At 46.5% G+C, this 25,685-nt stretch overlaps 1 protein-coding gene across 4 annotated transcripts in view; it reads right to left on the bottom strand.

The window, feature by feature from the left end:
• LOC110518596 (paladin) overlaps window positions 1-25,685 on the bottom strand; it is a 160,550-nt gene that overhangs the window by 106,214 nt on the left and 28,651 nt on the right. For all 4 annotated transcript variants that reach the window (XR_005053304.1, XR_005053303.1, XM_036988516.1 and 1 more), the window contains exons 2-5: window positions 14,586-14,819; window positions 14,134-14,236; window positions 9,830-10,009; window positions 7,939-8,103 (exon numbers count right to left, since the gene is read on the bottom strand). Coding sequence is in view for 2 of the 4 variants with exons in the window: in XM_036988516.1 (XP_036844411.1) it covers window positions 7,939-8,103; window positions 9,830-10,009; window positions 14,134-14,236; window positions 14,586-14,806 (669 nt within the window). In the remaining 2 variants the exon portion in view is untranslated. The remainder of the gene's footprint in view (window positions 1-7,938; window positions 8,104-9,829; window positions 10,010-14,133; window positions 14,237-14,585; window positions 14,820-25,685) is intronic.

Here is a 25,685-nt window from a genome sequence, read left to right as displayed (position 1 = left end):
GAGAGCATCAGAGTGGAGCTGGAGAGAAACCAGAGAGCATCAGAGTGGAGCTAGAGAGAAACCAGAGAGCATCAGAGTGGAGTTAGAGAAACCAGAGAGCATCAGAGTGGAGCTAGAGATAAACCAGAGAGCATCAGAGTGGAGCTAGAGAAACCAGAGAGCATCAGAGTGGAGCTGGAGAAACCAGAGAGCATCAGAGTGGAGCTAGAGAAACCAGAGAGCATCAGAGTGGAGCTAGAGAAACCGGAGAGCATCAGAGTGGAGCTAGAGAACCGGAGAGCATCAGAGTGGAGCTGGAGAAACCAGAGAGCATCAGAGTGGAGCTAGAGATAAACCAGAGAGCATCAGAGTGGAGCTAGAGAAACCAGAGAGCATCAGAGTGGAGCTGGAGAAACCAGAGAGCATCAGAGTGGAGCTAGAGATAAACCAGAGAGCATCAGAGTGGAGCTAGAGAAACCAGAGAGCATCAGAGTGGAGCTGGAGAAACCAGAGAGCATCAGAGTGGAGCTAGAGAAACCAGAGAGCATCAGAGTGGAGCTAGAGAAACCGGAGAGCATCAGAGTGGAGCTAGAGAAACCAGAGAGCATCAGAGTGGAGCTGGAGAAACCAGAGAGCATCAGAGTGGAGCTGGAGAAACCAGAGAGCATCAGAGTGGAGCTGGAGAGACCAGAGAGCATCAGAGTGGAGCTGGAGAGAAACCAGAGAGCATCAGAGTGGAGCTAGAGAGAAACCAGAGAGCATCAGAGTGGAGTTAGAGAAACCAGAGAGCATCAGAGTGGAGTTAGAGAAACCAGAGAGCATCAGAGTGGAGTTAGAGAAACCAGAGAGCATCCGAGTGGAGCTAGAGAAACCAGAGAGCATCAGAGTGGAGCTGGAGAGAAACCAGAGAGCATCAGAGTGGAGCTAGAGAAACCAGAGAGCATCAGAGTGGAGCTAGAGAAACCGGAGAGCATCAGAGTGGAGCTAGAGAACCGGAGAGCATCAGAGTGGAGCTGGAGAAACCAGAGAGCATCAGACTGGAGCTAGAGAAACCGGAGAGCATCAGAGTGGAGCTAGAGAAACCAGAGAGCATCAGAGTGGAGCTAGAGAAACCAGAGAGCATCAGAGTGGAGCTGGAGAAACCAGAGAGCATCAGAGTGGAGCTGGAGAAACCAGAGAGCATCAGAGTGGAGCTGGAGAGACCAGAGAGCATCAGAGTGGAGCTGGAGAGAAACCAGAGAGCATCAGAGTGGAGCTAGAGAGAAACCAGAGAGCATCAGAGTGGAGTTAGAGAAACCAGAGAGCATCAGAGTGGAGTTAGAGAAACCAGAGAGCATCAGAGTGGAGTTAGAGAAACCAGAGAGCATCCGAGTGGAGCTAGAGAAACCAGAGAGCATCAGAGTGGAGCTGGAGAGAAACCAGAGAGCATCAGAGTGGAGCTAGAGAGAAACCAGAGAGCATCAGAGTGGAGTTAGAGAAACCAGAGAGCATCAGAGTGGAGTTAGAGAAACCAGAGAGCATCAGAGTGGAGCTAGAGAAACCAGAGAGCATCAGAGTGGAGCTGGAGAAACCAGAGAGCATCAGAGTGGAGTTAGAGAAACCAGAGAGCATCAGAGTGGAGTTAGAGAAACCAGAGAGCATCCGAGTGGAGCTAGAGAAACCAGAGAGCATCAGAGTGGAGCTGGAGAGAAACCAGAGAGCATCAGAGTGGAGCTAGAGAGAAACCAGAGAGCATCAGAGTGGAGTTAGAGAAACCAGAGAGCATCAGAGTGGAGTTAGAGAAACCAGAGAGCATCAGAGTGGAGCTAGAGAAACCAGAGAGCATCAGAGTGGAGCTGGAGAAACCAGAGAGCATCAGAGTGGAGCTAGAGAAACAAGAGAGCATCAGAGTGGAGCTAGAGAAACCGGAGAGCATCAGAGTGGAGCTAGAGAACCGGAGAGCATCAGAGTGGAGCTGGAGAAACCAGAGAGCATCAGACTGGAGCTAGAGAAACCGGAGAGCATCAGAGTGGAGCTAGAGAAACCAGAGAGCATCAGAGTGGAGCTAGAGAAACCAGAGAGCATCAGAGTGGAGCTGGAGAGAAACCAGAGAGCATCAGAGTGGAGCTGGAGAGAAACCAGAGAGCATCAGAGTGGAGCTGGAGAGACCAGAGAGCATCAGAGTGGAGCTGGAGAGAAACCAGAGAGCATCAGAGTGGAGCTAGAGAGAAACCAGAGAGCATCAGAGTGGAGCTAGAGAGAAACCAGAGAGCATCAGAGTGGAGCTAGAGATAAACCAGAGAGCATCAGAGTGGAGCTAGAGAGAAACCAGAGAGCATCAGAGTGGAGCTAGAGAGAAACCAGAGAGCATCAGAGTGGAGCTAGAGAGAAACCAGAGAGCATCAGAGTGGAGCTAGAGATAAACCAGAGAGCATCAGAGTGGAGCTAGAGAAACCAGAGAGCATCAGAGTGGAGCTGGAGAAACCAGAGAGCATCAGAGTGGAGCTGGAGAAACCAGAGAGCATCAGAGTGGAGCTGGAGAAACCAGAGAGCATCAGAGTGGAGCTAGAGAAACCAGAGAGCATCAGAGTGGAGCTGGAGAAACCAGAGAGCATCAGAGTGGAGCTAGAGAAACCAGAGAGCATCAGAGTGGAGCTGGAGAAACCAGAGAGCATCAGAGTGGAGCTGGAGAAACCAGAGAGCATCAGAGTGGAGCTGGAGAGAAACCAGAGAGCATCAGAGTGGAGCTGGAGAGAAACCAGAGAGCATCAGAGTGGAGCTGGAGAAACCAGAGAGCATCAGAGTGGAGCTAGAGATAAACCAGAGAGCATCAGAGTGGAGCTAGAGAAACCAGAGAGCATCAGAGTGGAGCTAGAGAAACCAGAGAGCATCAGAGTGGAGCTGGAGAGAAACCAGAGAGCATCAGAGTGGAGCTGGAGAAACCAGAGAGCATCAGAGTGGAGCTAGAGAAACCAGAGAGCATCAGAGTGGAGCTAGAGAAACCAGAGAGCATCAGAGTGGAGCTAGAGAAACCAGAGAGCATCAGAGTGGAGCTGGAGAGAAACCAGAGAGCATCAGAGTGGAGCTGGAGAGAAACCAGAGAGCATCAGAGTGGAGCTGGAGAAACCAGAGAGCATCAGAGTGGAGCTAGAGAGAAACCAGAGAGCATCAGAGTGGAGCTAGAGAGAAACCAGAGAGCATCAGAGTGGAGCTAGAGATAAACCAGAGAGCATCAGAGTGGAGCTAGAGAAACCAGAGAGCATCAGAGTGGAGCTGGAGAAACCAGAGAGCATCAGAGTGGAGCTGGAGAAACCAGAGAGCATCAGAGTGGAGCTGGAGAAACCAGAGAGCATCAGAGTGGAGCTAGAGAAACCAGAGAGCATCAGAGTGCAGCTAGAGAAACCAGAGAGCATCAGAGTCTTATTACTGACGTTAGGAAACACTGCAGACGATTTGACCTGCTTTGTTTGTTCGTTGTAATGATTTTTATTTCTTTAACTAATATCATTTTGATCCAATATATCTACTTGTCTCGAGTATCAGACCTGCAGAAATGATGGTATCTCGATGTTGCTAGCTAGTCAGCTGAATGTTTGCATTTAAAAGATGCATTCTTGAGACAGCTTGTCGTTTCCCCACTCAAAGCGTAAGAGAACTGCACTGCTGAGATGGCAGAGGGCTGCCTTGTAATGAGGATGACTAGTACTCTGGACTGATGTGTGGGGAGCTTTCAGCACCCGATTCTGCAGCAGAGGAAACATCACCCAGGTGGGTGTTACACGGGGCTGCTGGAGGAGTTCTTCAGGGGCTACAGAGAACAACGTCTGAGGACACATCTAACACCACAACCATTACCATCCCTGTCCCTACCAACCCTGTCCCTACCAACCCTGTCATTACCAACCCTGTCATTACCAACCCTATCCCTACCAACCCTGTCCCTACCAACCCTGTCCCTACCAACCCTGTCCCTACCAACCCTACCAACCCTGTCCCTACCAACCCTGTCCTTACCAACCCTGTCATTACCAACCCTGTCCCTACCAACCCTACCAACCCTGTCCCTACCAACCCTGTCCCTACCAACCCTGTCATTACCAACCCTGTCCCTACCAACCCTGTCATTACCAACCCTGTCCCTACCAACCCTGTCATTACCAACCCTGTCCCTACCAACCCTGTCCCTACCAACCCTACCAACCCTGTCCCTACCAACCCTGTGTCATGACATTGGCCTGGGGGTAGGTTTATGACAGTCATAAATACCTCTTCCCCCCTTTTTCCTCTCTCTACCCTACTGATGTTACATTTGCAAACCCCTTGGTTAACATAGAGATTCTGGGAACATCAGAAGGTGGGGGAATTTAACTATATTCTGGTAATCCGAACAATTGAACATATGTGGTGGTACTTAATGAATATGATGTCAGTTCGGTTGTCATCTGAGACATTCTCATCAATGATAAGATGACATAAACTCTACAGTGGAAAGTCTACACATCAGAGTTATCGGATTCACATGGAATTGTTATTTAATATAAACGTTTGAATATTAAATTATTTGTGATGGGATGAAATGTGATTTTAGCTTCTAAAATGTGAGATTTGGGTTTTCATAAGGTTAGGACTCTGCTCAAATCAGTGGCCCGCCCCTGTGAAGAGTCATGGGCTATAAAACTTTTCAGACACACCCTTCTCGCTCCACCATATAAAGCCTTGACGACAATATACAGTGGGGGAAAAAAGTATTTAGTCAGCCACCAACTGTGCAAGTTCTCCCACTTAAAAAGATGAGAGAGGCCTGTCATTTTCAAAGGTACACTTCAACTATGACAGACAAAATGAGAAAAAAAATCCAGAAAATCACGTTGTAGGATTTTTAATGAATTTATTTGTATATTATGGTGGAAAATAAGTGTTTCATGTCATTCTGCCCCTGAACAGAAAGTTAACCCACTGTTCCTAGACCAGTTAACCCACCGTTCCTAGACCAGTTAACCCACTGTTCCTAGACCAGTTAACCCACTGTTCCTAGACCAGTTAACCCACTGTTCCTAGACCAGTTAACCCACTGTTCCTAGACCAGTTAACCCACTGTTCCTAGACCAGTTAACCCACCGTTCCTAGACCAGTTAACCCACCGTTCCTAGACCAGTTAACCCACTGTTCCTACACCAGTTAACCCACTGTTCCTAGACCAGTTAACCCACCGTTCCTAGACCAGTTAACCCACCGTTCCTAGACCAGTTAACCCACTGTTCCTACACCAGTTAACCCACTGTTCCTAGACCAGTTAACCCACTGTTCCTAGACCAGTTAACCCACTGTTCCTAGACCAGTTAACCCACTGTTCCTAGACCAGTTAACCCACTGTTCCTAGACCAGTTAACCCACTGTTCCTAGACCAGTTAACCCACTGTTCCTAGACCAGTTAACCCACTGTTCCTACACCAGTTAACCCACTGTTCCTACACCAGTTAATAGACCAGTTAACCCACTGTTCCTAGACCAGTTAACCCACTGTTCCTAGACCAGTTAACCCACTGTTCCTAGACCAGTTAACCCACCGTTCCTAGACCAGTTAACCCACCGTTCCTAGACCAGTTAACCCACCGTTCCTAGACCAGTTAACCCACTGTTCCTAGACCAGTTAACCCACTGTTCCTAGACCAGTTAACCCACTGTTCCTAGACCAGTTAACCCACTGTTCCTAGACCAGTTAACCCACTGTTCCTAGACCAGTTAACCCACTGTTCCTAGACCAGTTAACCCACTGTTCCTAGACCAGTTAACCCACTGTTCCTAGACCAGTTAACCCACTGTTCCTACACCAGTTAACCCACTGTTCCTAGACCAGTTAACCCACTGTTCCTAGACCAGTTAACCCACTGTTCCTAGACCAGTTAACCCACTGTTCCTAGACCAGTTAACCCACCGTTCCTAGACCAGTTAACCCACCGTTCCTAGACCAGTTAACCCACCGTTCCTAGACCAGTTAACCCACTGTTCCTAGACCAGTTAACCCACTGTTCCTAGACCAGTTAACCCACTGTTCCTAGACCAGTTAACCCACTGTTCCTAGACCAGTTAACCCACTGTTCCTAGACCAGTTAACCCACTGTTCCTAGACCAGTTAACCCACCGTTCCTAGACCAGTTAACCCACTGTTCCTAGACCAGTTAACCCACCGTTCCTAGACCAGTTAACCCACCGTTCCTAGACCAGTTAACCCACCGTTCCTAGACCAGTTAACCCACCGTTCCTAGACCAGTTAACCCACTGTTCCTAGACCAGTTAACCCACCGTTCCTAGACCAGTTAACACACTGTTCCTAGACCAGTTAACCCACCGTTCCTAGACCAGTTAACCCACCGTTCCTAGACCAGTTAACCCACCGTTCCTAGATCAGTTAACCCACCGTTCCTAGACCAGTTAACCCACCGTTCCTAGACCAGTTAACCCACTGTTCCTAGACCAGTTAACCCACTGTTCCTAGACCAGTTAACCCACCGTTCCTAGACCAGTTAACCCACCGTTCCTAGACCAGTTAACCCACTGTTCCTAGACCAGTTAACCCACCGTTCCTAGACCAGTTAACCCACTGTTCCTAGACCAGTTAACCCACCGTTCCTAGACCAGTTAACCCACTGTTCCTAGACCAGTTAACCAACCGTTCCTAGACCAGTTAACCCACTGTTCCTAGGCCAGTTAACCCACTGTTCCTAGACCAGTTAACCCACCGTTCCTAGACCAGTTAACCCACTGTCGGCCCTAATTATTCAGGCCAGTCCGATTAATCGGTCGAACTCTAATCTGTAGTGTAGACAAGCTGTCTACTGCTGGATCAAGAGGGACATTGGGTTTTAGGAGGCCAGTATATTGATAGATAAAGAGGTTTCTAGGTTTATTAGTAGGAGGAGGCCAGTATATTGATAGATAAAGAGGTTTCTAGGTTTATTAGTAGGAGGAGGTCAGTATATTGATAGATAAAGAGGTTTCTAGGTTTATTAGTAGGAGGAGGCCAGTATATTGATAGATAAAGAGGTTTCTAGGTTTATTAGTAGGAGGAGGCCAGTATATTGATAGATAAAGAGGTTTCTAGGTTTATTAGTAGGAGGAGGCCAGTATATTGATAGATAAAGAGGTTTCTAGGTTTATTAGTAGGAGGAGGCCAGTATATTGATAGATAAAGAGGTTTCTAGGTTTATTAGTAGGAGGAGGCCAGTATATTGATAGATAAAGAGGTTTCTAGGTTTATTAGTAGGAGGAGGCCAGTATATTGATAGATAAAGAGGTTTCTAGGTTTATTAGTAGGAGGAGGCCAGTATATTGATAGATAAAGAGGTTTCTAGGTTTATTAGTAGGAGGAGGCCAGTATATTGATAGATAAAGAGGTTTCTGGGTTTATTAGTAGGAGGAGGCCAGTATATTGATAGATAAAGAGGTTTCTAGGTTTATTAGTAGGAGGAGGCCAGTATATTGATAGATAAAGAGGTTTCTAGGTTTATTAGTAGGAGGAGGCCAGTATATTGATAGATAAAGAGGTTTCTAGGTTTATTAGTAGGAGGAGGCCAGTATATTGATAGATAAAGAGGTTTCTAGGTTTATTAGTAGGAGGAGGCCAGTATATTGATAGATAAAGAGGTTTCTGGGTTTATTAGTAGGAGGAGGCCAGTATATTGATAGATAAAGAGGTTTCTAGGTTTATTAGTAGGAGGAGGCCAGTATATTGATAGATAAAGAGGTTTATGGGTTTATTAGTAGGAGGAGGCCAGTATATTGATAGATAAAGAGGTTTCTAGGTTTATTAGTAGGAGGAGGCCAGTATATTGATAGATAAAGAGGTTTCTAGGTTTATTAGTAGGAGGAGGCCAGTATATTGATAGATAAAGAGGTTTCTAGGTTTATTAGTAGGAGGAGGCCAGTATATTGATAGATAAAGAGGTTTCTGGGTTTATTAGTAGGAGGAGGCCAGGTCACCTCCTTCCTGATGGTGAGCTCCAGGGTCTCCACCGTCTCCTCCTTGTCCAGGCCATGGAGATTCTCATGGAGGTTCTCCTTCCTCCGCGGGGTGTATGGAACAAAGTTCTCCTCCAGGTGCAGGAACACCACCGGTTCCTCACGCACACAGAAGAACATCACCTCCTGGGAAGAGAGGAGAGAAATCATATGGCCTACATTCAAAAAGAGGCAGTAATTAATAAGATGATGTAGACAGGGTAAACCTGATCCTAGATCGGCCCTCTAAAACCCAGATACTGTTTTGAATACGGGCCCAGGAATAATAACAAGTCAACAGGCCAGTTATTTGGTTGTAGAATCTGTAAAGTTTTGTTCCAAAACCCAATTGGAAACATTCCGTTGTCATTTGACGTGAACCACATGAGTCAGGAATTGATCATGAACTCGCGGCTATATAATTAAGTTTATTTCATTTGGATTACAGTGAGTTTCCATACTGGACTCACGACCCTGAGAGATTTTCTTTATTTTCCTTCATTCCACATGGGGATACCTTCCAAATGGCACCCTATTCCCTATACAGAGCCCTATGGGCCCTGGTCAAATGTAGCGCACTATATAGGGAATGGGGTGCCATTTGCCACACAGCCAGGGTTTGTGTTTAGTGGCACAGTGCGTCTGTCTGTCCCAAAGCACGGACAGAGTACCTAACCCCTCAAAATATTCATCCACGACACAAAGACAACAGGCGGAAGAAAAGATAGCCAGCCAGCCAGCCAAGCAAGCCAAGCAAGCAAGCAAGCAAGCCAGCCAGCCAGCCAGCCAGCCAGCCAGCCAGCCAGACTGCCAGACTGCCAGACTGCCAGACAGACAGACAGACAGACAGACAGACAGAGAAGACTCAGTGAGCATAGTCTTGCTATTGAGAAAGGCCATCGAAGGCAGACCTGGCTCTCAAGAGAAGACAAGCTATGTGCTCACTGCCCACAAAATGAGGTGGAAACTGAGCTACACTTCCTAACCTCCTGCCAAATGTATGACCATATTAGAGACACATATTTCCCTCAGATTACACAAAGAAAAAAACCCAATTTTGATAAACTCCCCTATCTATTGGGTTAAATACCACAGTGTGCCATCACAGCAGCAAGATGTGTGACCTGTTGCCACAAGAAAAGGCCAAACAGTGAAAAACAAACACCATTGTAAATACAACCCATATTTATGTTTATTTTCCCTTTTGTACTTTAACTATTTGCACATCGTTACAACACTGTACAAAAGACTGTTTGGTCTTTATTCTTTTGTAACTTCTGTGAGTGTAATGTTTACTGTTCATTTGTATTGTTTATTTCACTTCTGTTAATTATCTACTTCACTTGCCTTGGCAATGTTAACATGTGTTTCCCATAGCAATAAAGCCCCTTGAATTGAAATTGAGAGACAGACAGAGATACCGAGACACAGAGAGGCAGAGAGAGGAAGACAGAGAGACCGAGACAGAGAGACAGAGACACAGAAAGGGAGAGGGAGAGAGAGAGAGAGAAACATTGACCAAGAGAGACACAGAGAGAGACACAGAGAGAGAGAGAGAGAGACAGAGAGAGAGACAGAGACAGAGAGAGAGACAGAGAGACACACAGAGACAGAGAGAGAGACAGAGAGACAGAGAGACACACAGAGACACACAGAGAGAGAGACAGGGACAGATAGAGAGAGACAGAGACACAGAGACAGAGAGAGAGACAGAGACACAGAGACACAGAGACACAGAGACAGAGAGACAGACACAGAGAGACAGAGAGAGAGAGAGAGAGAGACACAGAGACAGAGAAACACAGACCTAAGTGTCAACAGTAGTGCACTATGAAGAAAATAGAGCCCCCCCCCCCGAGGGCAGTGCACTAACCTCATGCCCTTGACTCTGTAGTCTTTGGAGGACCTGTTTGAAGCCATTCAGGCTGGGCTGGCCCATGCCGTACAGCGGGTAGCTTCCTTTCACCTGGCGGTAGTTTGGCGCTCCGTAGCTGCCTGTAGTGTTGAGGACGTCAGCCTTGCTGTACACGTCCTGGACCATGAAGAACTCACCCTACAGACACACAGAACCGTCACTCAATCAAATACATGCATTTAGAAACACCCTTTTTCCATCAACAGCTGCTGTTGGGGTACAGTAGAGTCAGTACGGGCCCTGGGGGTACTGTAGAGTCAGTACGGGCCCTGGGGGTACTGTAGAGTCAGTACGGGCCCTGGCGGTACAGTAGACTCAGTACGGGCCCTGGGGGCACAGTAGAGTCAGTACGGGCCCTGGGGGTACAGTAGAGTCAGTACGGGCCCTGGGGGTACAGTAGAGTCAGTACGGGCCCTGGGGGTACTGTAGAGTCAGTACGGGCCCTGGGGGTACAGTAGAGTCAGTACGGGCCCTTGGGGCACAGTAGAGTCAGTACGGGCCCTGGCCCTGGGGGTACAGTAGAGTCAGTAGGGGCCCTGGGGGTACTGTAGAGTCAGTACGGGCCCTGGGGGTACAGTAGAGTCAGTACGGGCCCTTGGGGCACAGTAGAGTCAGTACGGGCCCTGGCCCTGGCGGTACAGTAGAGTCAGTACGGGCCCTGGCCCTGGGGGTACAGTAGAGTCAGTACGGGCCCTGGGGGTACAGTAGAGTCAGTACGGGCCCTGGGGGCACAGTAGAGTCAGTACGGGCCCTGGCCCTGGGGGTACAGTAGAGTCAGTACGGGCCCTGGGGGTACAGTAGAGTCAGTACGGGCCCTGGGGGTACAGTAGAGTCAGTACGGGCCCTGGCCCTGGGGGTACAGTAGAGTCAGTACGGGCCCTGGCCCTGGGGGTACAGTAGAGTCAGTACGGGCCCTGGCCCTGGGGGTACAGTAGAGTCAGTACGGGCCCTGGCCCTGGGGGTACAGTAGAGTCAGTACGGGCCCTGGGGGTACAGTAGAGTCAGTACGGGCCCTGGCCCTGGGGGTACAGTAGAGTCAGTACGGGCCCTGGCCCTGGGGGTACAGTAGAGTCAGTACGGGCCCTGGGGGTACAGTAGAGTCAGTACGGGGAACACTTCAAGGGAACCTACATACCTGCCCAGGGACTACATACCTGCCCAGGGACTACATACCTGCCCAGGGACTACATACCTGCCCAGGGACTACATACCTGCCCAGGGACTACATACCTGACGGCTAACCCCATTTACATGGATGTTACATTATTGTAATATAGATGTTGACTAATGTGCATTGTCCCCTATAAATAAATAAATACCTACCAGGACTTCATAACACATTTATTCAAGGTGGTCTTTATAGCATCAGTGTGAAATGAGCAACATTAGCGATTAGCAACAATAGTATGTTGAAGGGGGCCTCCGCTTCCACTTTTGTGGAAAACCGTTAGTGTTGCTCGTTTCACACTGATCTCTGTAGCCTCGTCATTCATTATCAGATGTCCATCCTTGTTTAAAGCGGTCAGGTGAAACCGTAGTGATCTATGTGAGTAAACAACCTCCCCGGTAACAATAAGGGTCTGGGCATGCCTGAACAGCTCTGTGACAGGTGATAGGTGGATCAAAAGGACCAATGGCCACGCAAGTAACAAGGGGTAACAACATCAATGTGAAGTAACAACAACATCAATGTGAAGTAACAAGGGGTAACAACAACAGTGTGAAGTAACAAGGGGTAACAACAATGTGAAGTAACAAGGGGTAACAACATCAATGTGAAGTAACAAGGGGTAACAACAACAACAATGTGAAGAAGTAACAAGAGGTAACAACAACAATGTGAAGTAACAAAGGGTAACAACAACAACCATGTGAAGTAACAAGGGGTAACAACAACAATGTGAAGTAACAAGGGGTAACAACATCAATGTGAAGTAACAAGGGGTAACAACAACATCAATGTGAAGTAACAACAACATCAATGTGAAGTAACAAGAGGTAACAACATCAATGTGAAGTAACAACATCAATGTAAAGTAACAAGGGGTAACAACATCAATGTGAAGTAACAAGGGGTAACATCATCAATGTGAAGTAACAACATCAATGTGAAGTAACAAGGGGTAACAACATCAATGTGAAGTAACAACATCAATGTGAAGTAACAAGGGGTAACAACATCAATGTGAAGTAACAAGGGGTAACATCATCAATGTGAAGTAACAAGGGGTAACAACATCAATGTGAAGTAACAAGGGGTAACATCATCAATGTGAAGTAACAACATCAATGTGAAGTAACAAGGGGTAACAACATCAATGTGAAGTAACAAGGGGTAACAACATAAATGTGAAGTAACAAGGGGTAACAACATCAATGTGAAGTAACAAGGGGTAACAACATCAATGTGAAGTAACAAGGGGTAACAACAACAACAATGTGAAGTAACAAGGGGTAACAACATAAATGTGAAGTAACAAGGGGTAACAACATCAATGTGAAGTAACAAGGGGTAACAACATAAATGTGAAGTAACAAGGGGTAACAACATCAATGTGAAGTAACAAGGGGTAACAACAACATCAATGTGAAGTAACAACAACATCAATGTGAAGTAACAAGAGGTAACAACATCAATGTGAAGTAACAAGGGGTAACAACAACATCAATGTGAAGTAACAACAACATCAATGTGAAGTAACAAGAGGTAACAACATCAATGTGAAGTAACAAGGGGTAACATCATCAATGTGAAGTAACAACATCAATGTGAAGTAACAAGGGGTAACAACATCAATGTGAAGTAACAACATCAATGTGAAGTAACAAGGGGTAACAACATCAATGTGAAGTAACAAGGGGTAACATCATCAATGTGAAGTAACAAGGGGTAACAACATCAATGTGAAGTAACAAGGGGTAACATCATCAATGTGAAGTAACAAGGGGTAACAACATCAATGTGAAGTAACAAGGGGTAACAACATCAATGTGAAGTAACAAGGGGTAACAACATCAATGTGAAGTAACAACAACATCAATGTGAAGTAACAAGGGGTAACATCATCAATGTGAAGTAACAAGGGGTAACAACATCAATGTGAAGTAACAACAACATCAATGTGAAGTAACAAGGGGTAACAACAACAATGTGAAGTAACAACATCAATGTGAAGTAACAAGGGGTAACAACATCAATGTGAAGTAACAAGGGGTAACAACATCAATGTGAAGTAACAAGGGGTAACAACAACAATGTGAAGTAACAACATCAATGTGAAGTAACAAGGGGTAACAACAACAACAATGTGAAGTAACAACAACATCAATGTGAAGTAACAAGGGGTAACAACATCAATGTGAAGCAACAAGGGGTAACAACATCAATGTGAAGTAACAAGGGGTAACAACAACATCAATGTGAAGTAACAACAACATCAATGTGAAGTAACAAGGGGTAACAACATCAATGTGAAGTAACAAGGGGTAACAACATCAATGTGAAGTAACAACAACATCAATGTGAGGTAACAAGGGGTAACAACATCAATGTGAAGTAACAACATCAATGTGACGTAACAAGGGGTAACAACAACATCAATGTGACGTAACAAGGGGTAACAACAACATCAATGTGACGTAACAACAACATCAATGTGAAGTAACAACAACATCAATGTGAAGTAACAAGGGGTAACAACATCAATGTGAAGTAACAAGGGGTAACAACATCAATGTGAAGTAACAACAACATCAATGTGAGGTAACAAGGGGTAACAACATCAATGTGAAGTAACAACATCAATGTGAAGTAACAAGGGGTAACAACAACATCAATGTGAAGTAACAAGGGGTAACAACATCAATGTGAAGTAACAAGGGGTAACAACAACAATGTGAAGTAACAACATCAATGTGAAGTAACAAGGGGTAACAACATCAATGTGAAGTAACAAGGGGTAACAACATCAATGTGAAGTAACAAGGGGTAACAACAACAATGTGAAGTAACAACATCAATGTGAAGTAACAAGGGGTAACAACATCAATGTGAAGTAACAAGGGGTAACAACATCAATGTGAAGTAACAAGGGGTAACAACATCAATGTGAAGTAACAAGGGGTAACATCATCAATGTGAAGTAACAACATCAATGTGAAGTAACAACAACATCAATGTGAAGTAACAACATCAATGTGAAGTAACAACAACATCAATGTGAAGTAACAAGGGGTAACAACATGGTGTGTTTTCTTCCTACCTGTACCAAGTAGTGTTCAGGCATTGAGTCTGATATCCGGCCCACTTTGTAGTTTGTTCTGAAGAGGTCATCGTGGATCTGAAATTCCTGTCTGCAATTATATCTGGAATACAGAAGATAACGTAGCCGTCATCTGCAACATGGTGAAACAAAGCATTCAATCCCTCTCAGTGGTACTGAGGTCTCCACTGGAGACTGACCCAACATTTAATTAGTCAGATAAGATAAATGACCTTATCTTCTGAACCCAAGACAAGACAAATTAGATAACAGCACACACACACACACACACACACAACTCAACTACCCTCGTCCCATCCCCCGTCCCCACACACTTCACCATTCCCCCATCTATTCACACCTTAGTGATCAAAGCCTCAGGGATTCTCATGGTAACATCCCTTGGATGGTGGCTACGTGACTTGAATGATTGGAGGCGTGATGAGACTTACGTGATGACGACAGGCGCCACCTTGTTGGTGATGATAGACTTGGCCTTGCCGCTGTGGATCTTCACCGTCTGGGAAGAGCTCATGCTGAGAGACTGCCTGCTGTTCACCGCCCCGTTGCCATGGAGACTCTCACGCGGAGGAGGATGCTGGGGCGCTGCTACAGAGGATATGGAGCCTGAGACAGAGACGGGTTGTGGCGCTGCGCTGGCAGTTGTACCCATACTCCACAAGCAGCTGGGGACGACAAGAGGAGAGTGGACTCAGACACAGGAAGTCAAACAGAAGAACAGAGGAGAGGACTTTGACTCAAGACACAGGAAGTCAAACAGAGGAACAGAGGAGAGGACTTTGACTCAGACACAGGAAGTCAAACAGAGGAACAGAGGAGAGTACTTTGACTCAGACACAGGAAGTCAACAGCAGTGGGGACTCAGTCACACTATGAGGCCACACTGAGGCACACTTGCATGCACACTATAGAGGTTTCACAAATCTGTGTTGATTCCAACACCACCACGTTCAAATTGTAGCCTGCTGATTGAAAGATGAAACGTATGAATAGTGAAATATAACAATGAGACAATTTCTCCCATTGCTTTTCTTGATGATGTTTCTACAGTACTTCCAGCAGCTCTCTCAGAACATACCAAGCAGTAAACCCTGATTCTAGATCTGTACCGCTCAACATTTCAACAGGCTTTACATCAATCCTGAGTTTAGGTGTGTTTCAATGTTAACTATAGCCTCATCTGATGCTGAGCCCTTCTGCTACAGCCTTCAACAACAATCTGAGCAGCAGCACCTCTCTGAATTTTTTTTTTTTTTTTTTTTTTTTACCTTTATTTAACCAGGCAAGTCAGTTAAGAACAAATTCTTATTTTCAATGACGGCCTGGGAACAGTGGGTTAACTGCCTGTTCAGGGGCAGAACGACAGATTTGTACCTTGTCAGCTCCGGGGTTTGAACTCACAACCTTCCGGTTACTAGTCCAACGCTCTAACCACTAGGCTACCCTGCCGCCCCATAAACCTATCTCAAACGGCACCCTTTTCCCTAGTGCACTACTGTTGACCAGAGCACAATGGGCCCTGGTCAACAGTAGTGCACTACATAGGGAATAGGGTTCTATAGGGCCCTGGTCAACAGTAGTGCACTATATAGGGAATAGGGTTCTATAGGGCCCTGGTCAACAGTAGTGCACTATATAGGGAATAGGGTTCTATAGGGCTCTGGTCCAAAGTAGTGCACTATATAGGGAATAGGGTTCCCCACTGTTCCCCTGAGCAAGGCAGTTAACCCACTGTTCCCCTGAACAAGGCAGTTAACCCACTGTTCCCCTGAACAAGGCAGTTAACCCACTGTTCCCCTGAACAAGGCAGTTAACCCACTGTTCCCCTGAACAAGGCAGTTAACCCACTGTTCCCCTGAACAAGGCAGTTAACCCACTGTTCCCCTGAACAAGGCAGTTAACCCACTGTTCCCCTGAACAAGGCAGTTAACCCACTGTTCCCCTGAGCAAGGCAGTTAACCCACTGTTCCCCTGAGCAAGGCAGTTAACCCACTGTTCCCCTGAACAAGGCAGTTAACCCACTGTTCCCCTGAGCAAGGCAGTTAACCCACTGTTCCCCTGAACAAGGCAGTTAACCCACTGTTCCCCTGAGCAAGGCAGTTAACCCACTGTTCCCCTGAGCAAGGCAGTTAACCCACTGTTCCCCTGAACAAGGCAGTTAACCCACTGTTCCCCTGAACAAGGCAGTTAACCCACTGTTCCCCTGAGCAAGGCAGTTAACCCACTGTTCCCCTGAGCAAGGCAGTTAACCCACTGTTCCCCTGAGCAAGGCAGTTAACCCACTGTTCCCCTGAACAAGGCAGTTAACCCACTGTTCCCCTGAGCAAGGCAGTTAACCCACTGTTCCCCTGAGCAAGGCAGTTAACCCACTGTTCCCCTGAGCAAGGCAGTTAACCCACTGTTCCCCTGAGCAAGGCAGTTAACCCACTGTTCCCTTGAGCAAGGCAGTTAACCCACTGTTCCCCTGAACAAGGCAGTTAACCCACTGTTCCCCTGAGCAAGGCAGTTAACCCACTGTTCCCCTGAGCAAGGCAGTTAACCCACTGTTCCCCTGAGTAAGGCAGTTAACCCACTGTTCCCCTGAGTAAGGCAGTTAACCCACTGTTCCCCTGAGCAAGGCAGTTAACCCACTGTTCCCCTGAGCAAGGCAGTTAACCCACTGTTCCCCTGAGTAAGGCAGTTAACCCACTGTTCCCCTGAGTAAGGCAGTTAACCCACTGTTCCCCTGAGCAAGGCAGTTAACCCACTGTTCCCCTGAGTAAGGCAGTTAACCCACTGTTCGCCTGAACAAGGCAGTTAACCCACTGTTCCCTGGGCAGTGAAGACGTGGATGTTGATTAAGGCAGACCCCTTCACCTCTCTGATTCAGAGGGTTAAATGCAGATGACACATTTCAGTTGAATACATTCAGTTGTACAACTGACTAGATATTCCCCTTTCCACTTCCACCCTGGGGCATCCAGAGAGAGACTTCAGAAATATATGTCATTTTCAGATCAAACTTGCTAGAAAAATAGACAATGTCGCAGGTGGCTTATTAATGACCAAAGTCTCGTGTTTCTGTGTGTTTATTATATTATAATTAAGTCTATGATTTGATAGAGCAGTCTGAGTGGTGGTAGGCAGCAGCAGGCTCGTAAGCATTCATTCAAACAGCACTTTCCTGCGTTTGCCAGCAGCACTTCACAATGCTTGCACCACAGCGCTGTTTATTACTTCAAGCCTATCAACTCCCGAGATCAGGCTGGCAATACTATAGTGCCTATAAGAACATCCAATAGTCAAAGGTTTATGAAATACAAATGGTACAGAGAGAAATAGTCCTATAATAACTACAATCTAAAGCTTCTTAACTGGGAAAATTGAAGACTCATGTTATATATTATATTTAGTTAAAATAAAAGTTTTAATTCAGTATTGTTGTAATTGTCATTATTACAAATATATATGTAAAAAAAAATATATATATATATATTTTTATTTTTAATAAATAAATAAATAAAATTGTCCGATTAATCGGTATCAGCTTTTTTTGGTCCTCCAATAAATCGGTATTAAAAAATCATAAATCGGTCGACCTCTAGTTAGAATATAAATAATAGTGGGCACTTTGAATACAGTTTTGTTTGACATGACAACGAATGATAATGCCATGAACAAGTTATTGTGACAGGGTAGGAACCAAAGTGATGTTCAGTGTTTCCTAGGGGACCCTATAATCTTTGGCTTCATTAAATCTTTATTCATATAGCCAACATATTCATGCTTCATATATCCCCCTTTGATTTATAAGATACTGTTAGCTAGCCAGCTAACTAGCGATTAGCATTAGTGGCTAAAACGATTTAGCTTAACTTGCTAAGAAAATACAAACTAGCTGTTTGCAGATGTAAGAAACACAAACTAATATTGTAATCATAGAACGCTTGTGGATTTATATTAAGATCAAAGTGGAAACAACGTCGTTGTCATCAACATTGTTGCATGCGCTGCACTGACCATGCAGACTGAACGAAAGTGTCTCGTGGTCAGGCAACAACAAATGCGCTCCTTGAGTGACAGGGGGCGGGGCTTAGTCTGTGTGGAAAGGGGCGTGTTTTGAAACTTCTGTATGTGTAATGTTTACTGTTCATTTTTATTGTTTATTTCACTTTTGTATATTATCTACCTCACTTGCTTTGGCAATGTTAACACATGTTTCCCATGCCAATAAAGCCCTTGAATTGAATTGAATTGAATTGAGAGAGAGAGAGAGAGAGAGAGAAAGAGAGAGAGAGACAGAGAGACAGAGAGAGAGAGAGGGATGACTCAAGTAGCCGAGTAAACTATAAAAATGGACGTTACACAACGGCGTATCACATTTAACAAACCAAACATTCAAACACCGTTATGGAAGGTAAAGTAAAAACCCAAACCAGTCCGTTCATAAATACCAGTATATAGTCAAATACGGTTATACCACCCAGCACTACACCACAGTAGCCTTAGGTACAGTCAAATCAAAGCAAAGCTTTCAGGTAGACATGATCTGAAACAGAGGCGACGTCCTAAATGGAACCAAACTCCCTTCATAGTGACTAATCTTGACCAGAGCCCTTTCATATAAAGGGAATAGGCTGCCATTCGAGACACACGCGGAATGTTCCAAACAGTTGCCTTGGTTACAACATGACTAAATAGCAGTGCCGTGGGCCTGGGGCCTGGGCCTTCAGTGAGGTCCTACACAGTCCCACCCGAATTAATCCACCTCTTATTACCCTCATTATGATGCCACGGCTCTGGACACTATACATTTAGACAGAAACGCAGTTTAACCAGGCGTTGTGTCGCACACAAAGCAGTTTCACCGTGATGATAAAGACACACAACTATTCACTGAAAATGAAAGAAAGAAAACATATAATTTGCAACATAGGCTATTTGCCATTTTATTTTTGTTAATATATAGGCTATTTAATATTAACGAAATAAAATGCGAAACATTTAATAAAAAATAAAATGCATTGTATGCCTACTCACCAAAGACTGATTATTTGAACCCAAAATCCATCCTCCTTTCTTTCCTCAAGAAGACTTAAATGACTCTGTTGTACAGTCCATCTGTGCGTTTTAGTTCCACCAATAAGTCCTTTTCTATCGACATGGAGGCTAATGCTGAAAGCCGAGTCTGTCCAGTAGCATTTCTGGAATACGTTTTGATTCGCTGTAAGGCCGAGAATGAGCGCTCGACAGAAGCCGTGGACACAGGGATAGTCACTGTCACACATGCCAATGTGTAAAGTTGCCCCATGTCCTCATTCACATTTTTCTGCTTAAGGAAATCAAGGAGATCGGAGGGACTTTTCCCTTCAAAATCAGTCATAGCATACATTACAGTCAGTTCTGTTTTTAGCTTGGATAGGTCGAACAGTGTTCCGTGACTCTCTGTTAAGCTGCAGAAGGCTGTTTGTGGGAATTTTTTCCAGTAGGTCTGAAAGTGCTGGGGGTCCAGGAGGGAGAGAAACATACATTTTTTGTGGTCTTGAAACCTGTTTTGTATCTGGCAAAGAATGTTGTCCAGAATATTGCTGTTGAGTTGTTGGTAGTATGTGCGAGGGTCTCCTTGTGCTGGGCCTCTGCGTGCGCTGGGTGAACTTGAGATGCGCTCTGTGTCATCGTAGATTTGACTGAACCTGCGCCTCTCTCGCTCAATTGTAATAATAAGCATTCCCAGCAGTACAGTTTGCAGTGCTTCTCTGAGCCTGTGAGCCATTGATAGTGCTCATAGTTGGAACTTTGAAAGTGGCGAACGAACCCCTTTCCCACCTGTGGCAGGCTTTGTAGCGTCGGCGTCGGGCGACCTCTCCTGACAATGTCTAACTTTTCTTGAAAAGTTCGTCTTGAGAATGGCGTTATAATTATATCCTCGACCAAATCGATATCTTCTCCTCCTTCCGCCATTGTGGGTTGAAAAAACAGCTTAGTAGTACGCAAATTAATTTGTTTATCAAATTCAGGTTCCTAGTTCTGAGGTTCTGCATAGACCTGCCCATAGGACTTGCCTCTCAATATTGGTTATCCAATCAAAAGATGTGCACGCACTACGCCTGCTAGCTGTGTAACACTGGAGCCAGCCAGCAGGCGTACAATAGCCAACTCTAAAGCTGATTGGTTGACACAATTAATTTCCATTCACTTTAAGCTACAAGCGCCCGCACTGTTGATTCTGAAGGCCTGAGGGCAGATTTTAGACACCTGGCAACACATGATGGCTGAATATGATTGGATAAAAGATCTAACAAAGACCAGCCCTCCAAATCTCAACCTGGGGCTGGAAGCAGTGCAACCAAGAGGAAAGCTATGAAATGAAGAGTATAACTCTTACTCTGGGGAATAATTTAATACATATTTGTGGGAAAATATATATATTTTTTAATTATATTCTGCTAAATTGGTCCTTGACTCATGTTGACTGTCTGACTGTCCCAACAACACTCCACTAGTCTCCTAATCCAACCTGTCTGACTGTCCCAACAACACTCCACTAGTCTCCTAATCCAACCTGTCTGACTGTCCCAACAACACTCCACTAGTCTCCTAATCACCGCTGTCTGACTGTCCCAACACTCCACTAGTCTCCTAATCACCGCTGTCTGACTGTCCCAACAACACTCCACTAGTCTCCTAATCCAACCTGCCTGACTGTCCCAACAACACTCCACTAGTCTCCTAATCCAACCTGTCTGACTGTCCCAACAACACTCCACTAGTCTCCTAATCCAACCTGGCTGACTGTCCCAACAACACTCCACTAGTCTCCTAATCCAACCTGTCTGACTGTCCCAACAACACTCCACTAGTCTCCTAATCCAACCTGTCTGACTGTCCCAACAACACTCCACTAGTCTCCTAATCCAACCTGTCTGACTGTCCCAACAACACTCCACTAGTCTCCTAATCACCGCTGTCTGACTGTCCCAACACTCCACTAGTCTCCTAATCACCGCTGTCTGACTGTCCCAACAACACTCCACTAGTCTCCTAATCCAACCTGTCTGACTGTCCCAACAACACTCCACTAGTCTCCTAATCCAACCTGTCTGACTGTCCCAACAACACTCCACTAGTCTCCTAAGCACCGCTGTCTGACTGTCCCAACAACACTCCACTAGTCTCCTAATCACGCCGTCTGACTGTCCCAACAAAACTCCACTAGTCTCCTAATCACGGCTGTCTGACTGTCCCAACAACACTCCACTAGTCTCCTAATCACCGCTGTCTGAAGCTAAAAATGATTGCGTATGTCTTAGTAGGTGAAAGGTGGTAAGAGACTCCACGCTGGTCAGAGACTCCACGCTGGTCAGAGACTCCACGCTGGTCAGAGACTCCACGCTGGTCAGTGGCTCCACGCTGGTCAGTGGCTCCACGCTGGTCAGAGGCTCCACGCTGGTCAGAGGCTCCACGCTGGTCAGAGACTCCACGCTGGTCAGAGACACAGAGACTCCACGCTGGTCAGAGACTCCACGCTGGTCAGAGACTCCACGCTGGTCAGAGGCTCCACGCTGGTCAGAGGCTCCACGCTGGTCAGAGACTCCACGCTGGTCAGAGACACAGAGACTCCACGCTGGTCAGAGACTCCATCCCGTCCTCTGCTGTGACTTGTTTTCTGCCATGTTCCAAATTGTGAATTGCATTCCCCAAAAATCCCTTCCCTCTGGGTCCCAAGCTCCTTCCACCTACAGTCAGAGGGAACCACCCCTTAGAGCTTACACTGTCCGACACTCGAATGCCCTTTACATGGCTCTGGTATCAGCTAGTGTGCTTATTGCCCCAGTCCAACAGCGTTGGTTATCTACTTCTTTCTGTCCTCTTTGTGTAGGGTAGAAGTGAGAGAACCGTCCTGCCTGTCTGTTCCCTTGAGGGCCAGTACATCTGACTGCCAGATGGCTGGTGGGGCCGGCAGGGGTGCCATTACACTATGAAGGGAATATGGTGCCACTGGGGACAGAGCTAGGACAGGAAACACAGCGCCAGGAGCAGACAGGAAACACAGCGCCAGGAGCAGACAGGAAACACAGCGCCAGGAGCAGACAGGAAACACAGCGCCAGGAGCAGACAGGAAACACAGTGCCAGGAGCAGACAGGAAACACAGTGCCAGGAGCAGACAGGAAGCAGACCAAATGGCACCCTAATCCCTAGTACACTACTTTTGACTAGAGCCCTATGAAGCCCTATGAGCCCTATGAAGCCCTATGAGTCCTATAAGTCCTATGAGCCCTATGGAGCCCTATGAGTCCTATGAAGCCCTATGGAGTCCTATGAGTCCTATGGAGTCCTATGAGCCCTATGAGCCCTATGAGCCCTATGAGTCCTATGGAGCATGCCATTACATTAAACCTCAGAGAAACAAACAAACACACACACGTTGGCCATGGTTGCACATAGGATATCAAGCAAACTGTGTAACCACTGTGACTTCAAGGGAATCCGATCATCAGATCTCCTGTGTCCAACACAATGATGTTATTGTCCTGTACAGGCCAGGGTATAGACCAGGGTACAGGCCAGGGTGTAGGACCAGGGGCCAGGGTATAGGGTATTGACCAGGGTATTGGGTATAGACCAAGGTACAGGCCAGGGTGTAGGCCAGGGTATATACCAAGGTATAGGGTATAGACCAGGGTATAGGGTATAGACCAGGGTATAGACCAGGGTATAGACCAGGGTATAGGGTATAGACCAGGGCATAGGGTATAGACCAGGGCATAGGGTATAGACCAGGGCATAGGGTATAGACCAGGGCATAGGGTATAGGCCAGGGTTTAGACCAGGGTATAGACCAGGGTATAGGGTATAGGCCAGTGTATAGGCCAGGGTATAGGGTATAGATCAGGGTATAGGCCAGGGTCTTTAAACTCGGACAAAACAGAGATGCTTGTTCTAGGTCCCAAGAAACAAAGAGATCTTCTGTTGAATCTGACAATTAATCTTAATGGTTGTACAGTCGTCTCAAATAAAACTGTGAAGGACCTCGGCGTTACTCTGGACCCTGATCTCTCTTTTGGAGAACATATCAAGACCATTTCAAGGACAGCTTTTTTCCATCTACGTAACATTGCAAAAATCAGAAACTTTCTGTCCAAAAATGATGCAGAAAAATGTATCCATGCTTTTGTCACTTCTAGGTTAGACTACTGCAATGCTCTACTTTCCGGCTACCCGGATAAAGCACTAAATAAACTTCAGTTAGTGCTAAATACGGCTGCTAGAATCCTGACTAGAACCAACAAAATTGATCATATTACTCCAGTGCTAGCCTCTCTACACTGGCTTCCTGTCAAAGCAAGGGCTGATTTCAAGGTTTTACTGCTAACCTACAAAGCATTACATGGGCTTGCTCCTACCTATCTCTCTGATTTGGTCCTGCCGTACATACCTACACGTACGCTACGGTCACAAGACGCAGGCCTCCTAATTGTCCCTAGAATTTCTAAGCAAACAGTTGGAGGCAGGGCTTTCTCCTATAGAGCTCCATTTTTATGGAACGGTCTGCCTACCCATGTCAGAGACGCAAACTCGGTCTCAACCTTTAAGTCTCTACTGAAGACTCATCTCTTCAGTGGGTCATATGATTGAGTGTAGTCTGGTCCAGGAGTGGGAAGGTGAACGGGAAGGCTCTGGAGCAACGAACCGCCCTTGCTGTCTCTGCCTGGCCGGTTCCCCTCTTTCCACTGGGATTCTCTGCCTCTGCCCCTATTACAGGGGCTGAGTCACTGGCTTACTGGGGCTCTCTCATGCCGTCCCTGGAGGGGGTGCGTCACCTGAGTGGGTTCATTCACTGATGTGGTCATCCTGTCTGGGTTGTGGGTTGTGGGTTGTGGGTTGCCCCCCCCCCCTTGGGTTGTGCCGTGGCGGAGGTCTTTGTGGGCTATACTCGGCCTTGTTTCAGGATGTTAAGTTGGTGGTTGAAGATATCCCTCTAGTGGTGTGGGGGCTGTGCTTTGGCAAAGTGGGTGGGGTTATATCCTTCCTGTTTGGCCCTGTCCGGGGGTGTCCTCGGATGGGGCCACAGTGTCTCCTGACCCCTCCTGTCTCAGCCTCCAGTATTTATGCTGCAGTAGTTTATGTGTCGGGGGGCTAGGGTCAGTTTGTTATATCTGGAGTACTTCTCCTGTCCTATTCGGTGTCCTGTGTGAATCTAAGTGTGCGTTCTCTAATTCTCTCCTTCTCTCTTTCTTTCTCTCTCTCTCTCGGAGGACCTGAGCCCTAGGACCATGCCCCAGGACTACCTGACATGATGACTCCTTGCTGTCCCCAGTCCACCTGGCCATGCTGCTGCTCCAGTTTCAACTGTTCTGCCTTATTTTTATTCAACCATGCTGGTCTAGGGTATAGATCAGGGTACAGGTCAGCGCATAGGGTATAGGCCGAGGTATAGGCCAGGGTCTAGGATATAGGGTATAGGCCAGGGTATAGACCAGGGTAAAGGGTATAGACCAGGGTATAGATCGGGATACAGGCCAAGGTCTAGGGTATATATCAGGGTATAGACCAGGGTATAGGGTATAGACCAGGGTATAGACCAGGGTATAGGCCAGGGTAATAGACCAGGGGCCAGTGTATAGACCAGGGTATTGGGTAAAGACCAAGGTACAGGCGAGGGTGTAGGCCAGGGTATAGACCAGGGTACAGGGTATAGACCAGGGTACAGGGTATAGACCAGGGTATAGGGTTTAGACCAGGGTATAGGGTATAGACCAGGGTATAGGCCATGGTATAGGGTATAGATCAGGGTATAGACCAGGGTATAGGGTATAGACCAGGGTATAGGGTATAGACCAGGGTATAGACCAGGGTATAGACCAGGGTATAGGGTATAGACCAGGGTATAGACCAGGGAATAGGGTATAGACCAGCATATAGGGTATAGACCAGGGTATAGGGTATAGATCATGGTATAGGGTATATATCAGGGTATAGACCAGGATATAGGGTATAGACCAGGGTACAGGCCAGCGTATTGGGTATAGGCCGGGGTATAGGCCAGGGTATAGGGTATAGACCAGGGTCTAGGGTATAGATCAGGGTATAGGCCAGGGTCTACGGTATAGACCAGGGTATTGACCAGGGTATAGGCCAGGGTATATGGTATAGACCAGGGTATTGACCAGGGTATAGGCCAGGGTCTAAGGTATAGATCAGGGTATAGGCCATGGTCTACGGTATAGACCAAGGTATTGACCAGGGTATAGGCCAGGGTATATGGTATAGACCAGGGTATTAACCAGGGTATAGGCCAGGGTCTAAGGTATAGATCAGGGTATAGGCCACGGTCTAGGGTATAGATCAGGGTATAGGCCAGGGTATAGGGTATAGACCAGGGTACAGGGTATAGACCAGGGTATAGGGTATAGACCAGGGTATAGGGTATAGACCAGGGTATAGGCCATGGTATAGGGTATAGATCAGGGTATAGACCAGGGTATAGGGTATAGACCAGGGTATAGGGTATAGACCAGGGTATAGATCAGCGTATAGGGTATAGACCAGG

The sequence above is a fragment of the Oncorhynchus mykiss genome, chromosome 1 (genome assembly GCF_013265735.2).
Source record: "Oncorhynchus mykiss isolate Arlee chromosome 1, USDA_OmykA_1.1, whole genome shotgun sequence".
Lineage (NCBI taxonomy): Eukaryota > Metazoa > Chordata > Actinopteri > Salmoniformes > Salmonidae > Oncorhynchus > Oncorhynchus mykiss.
Note: the sequence above shows the minus strand (reverse complement) of the source record. Positions and strands in the feature narration are given on the sequence as shown.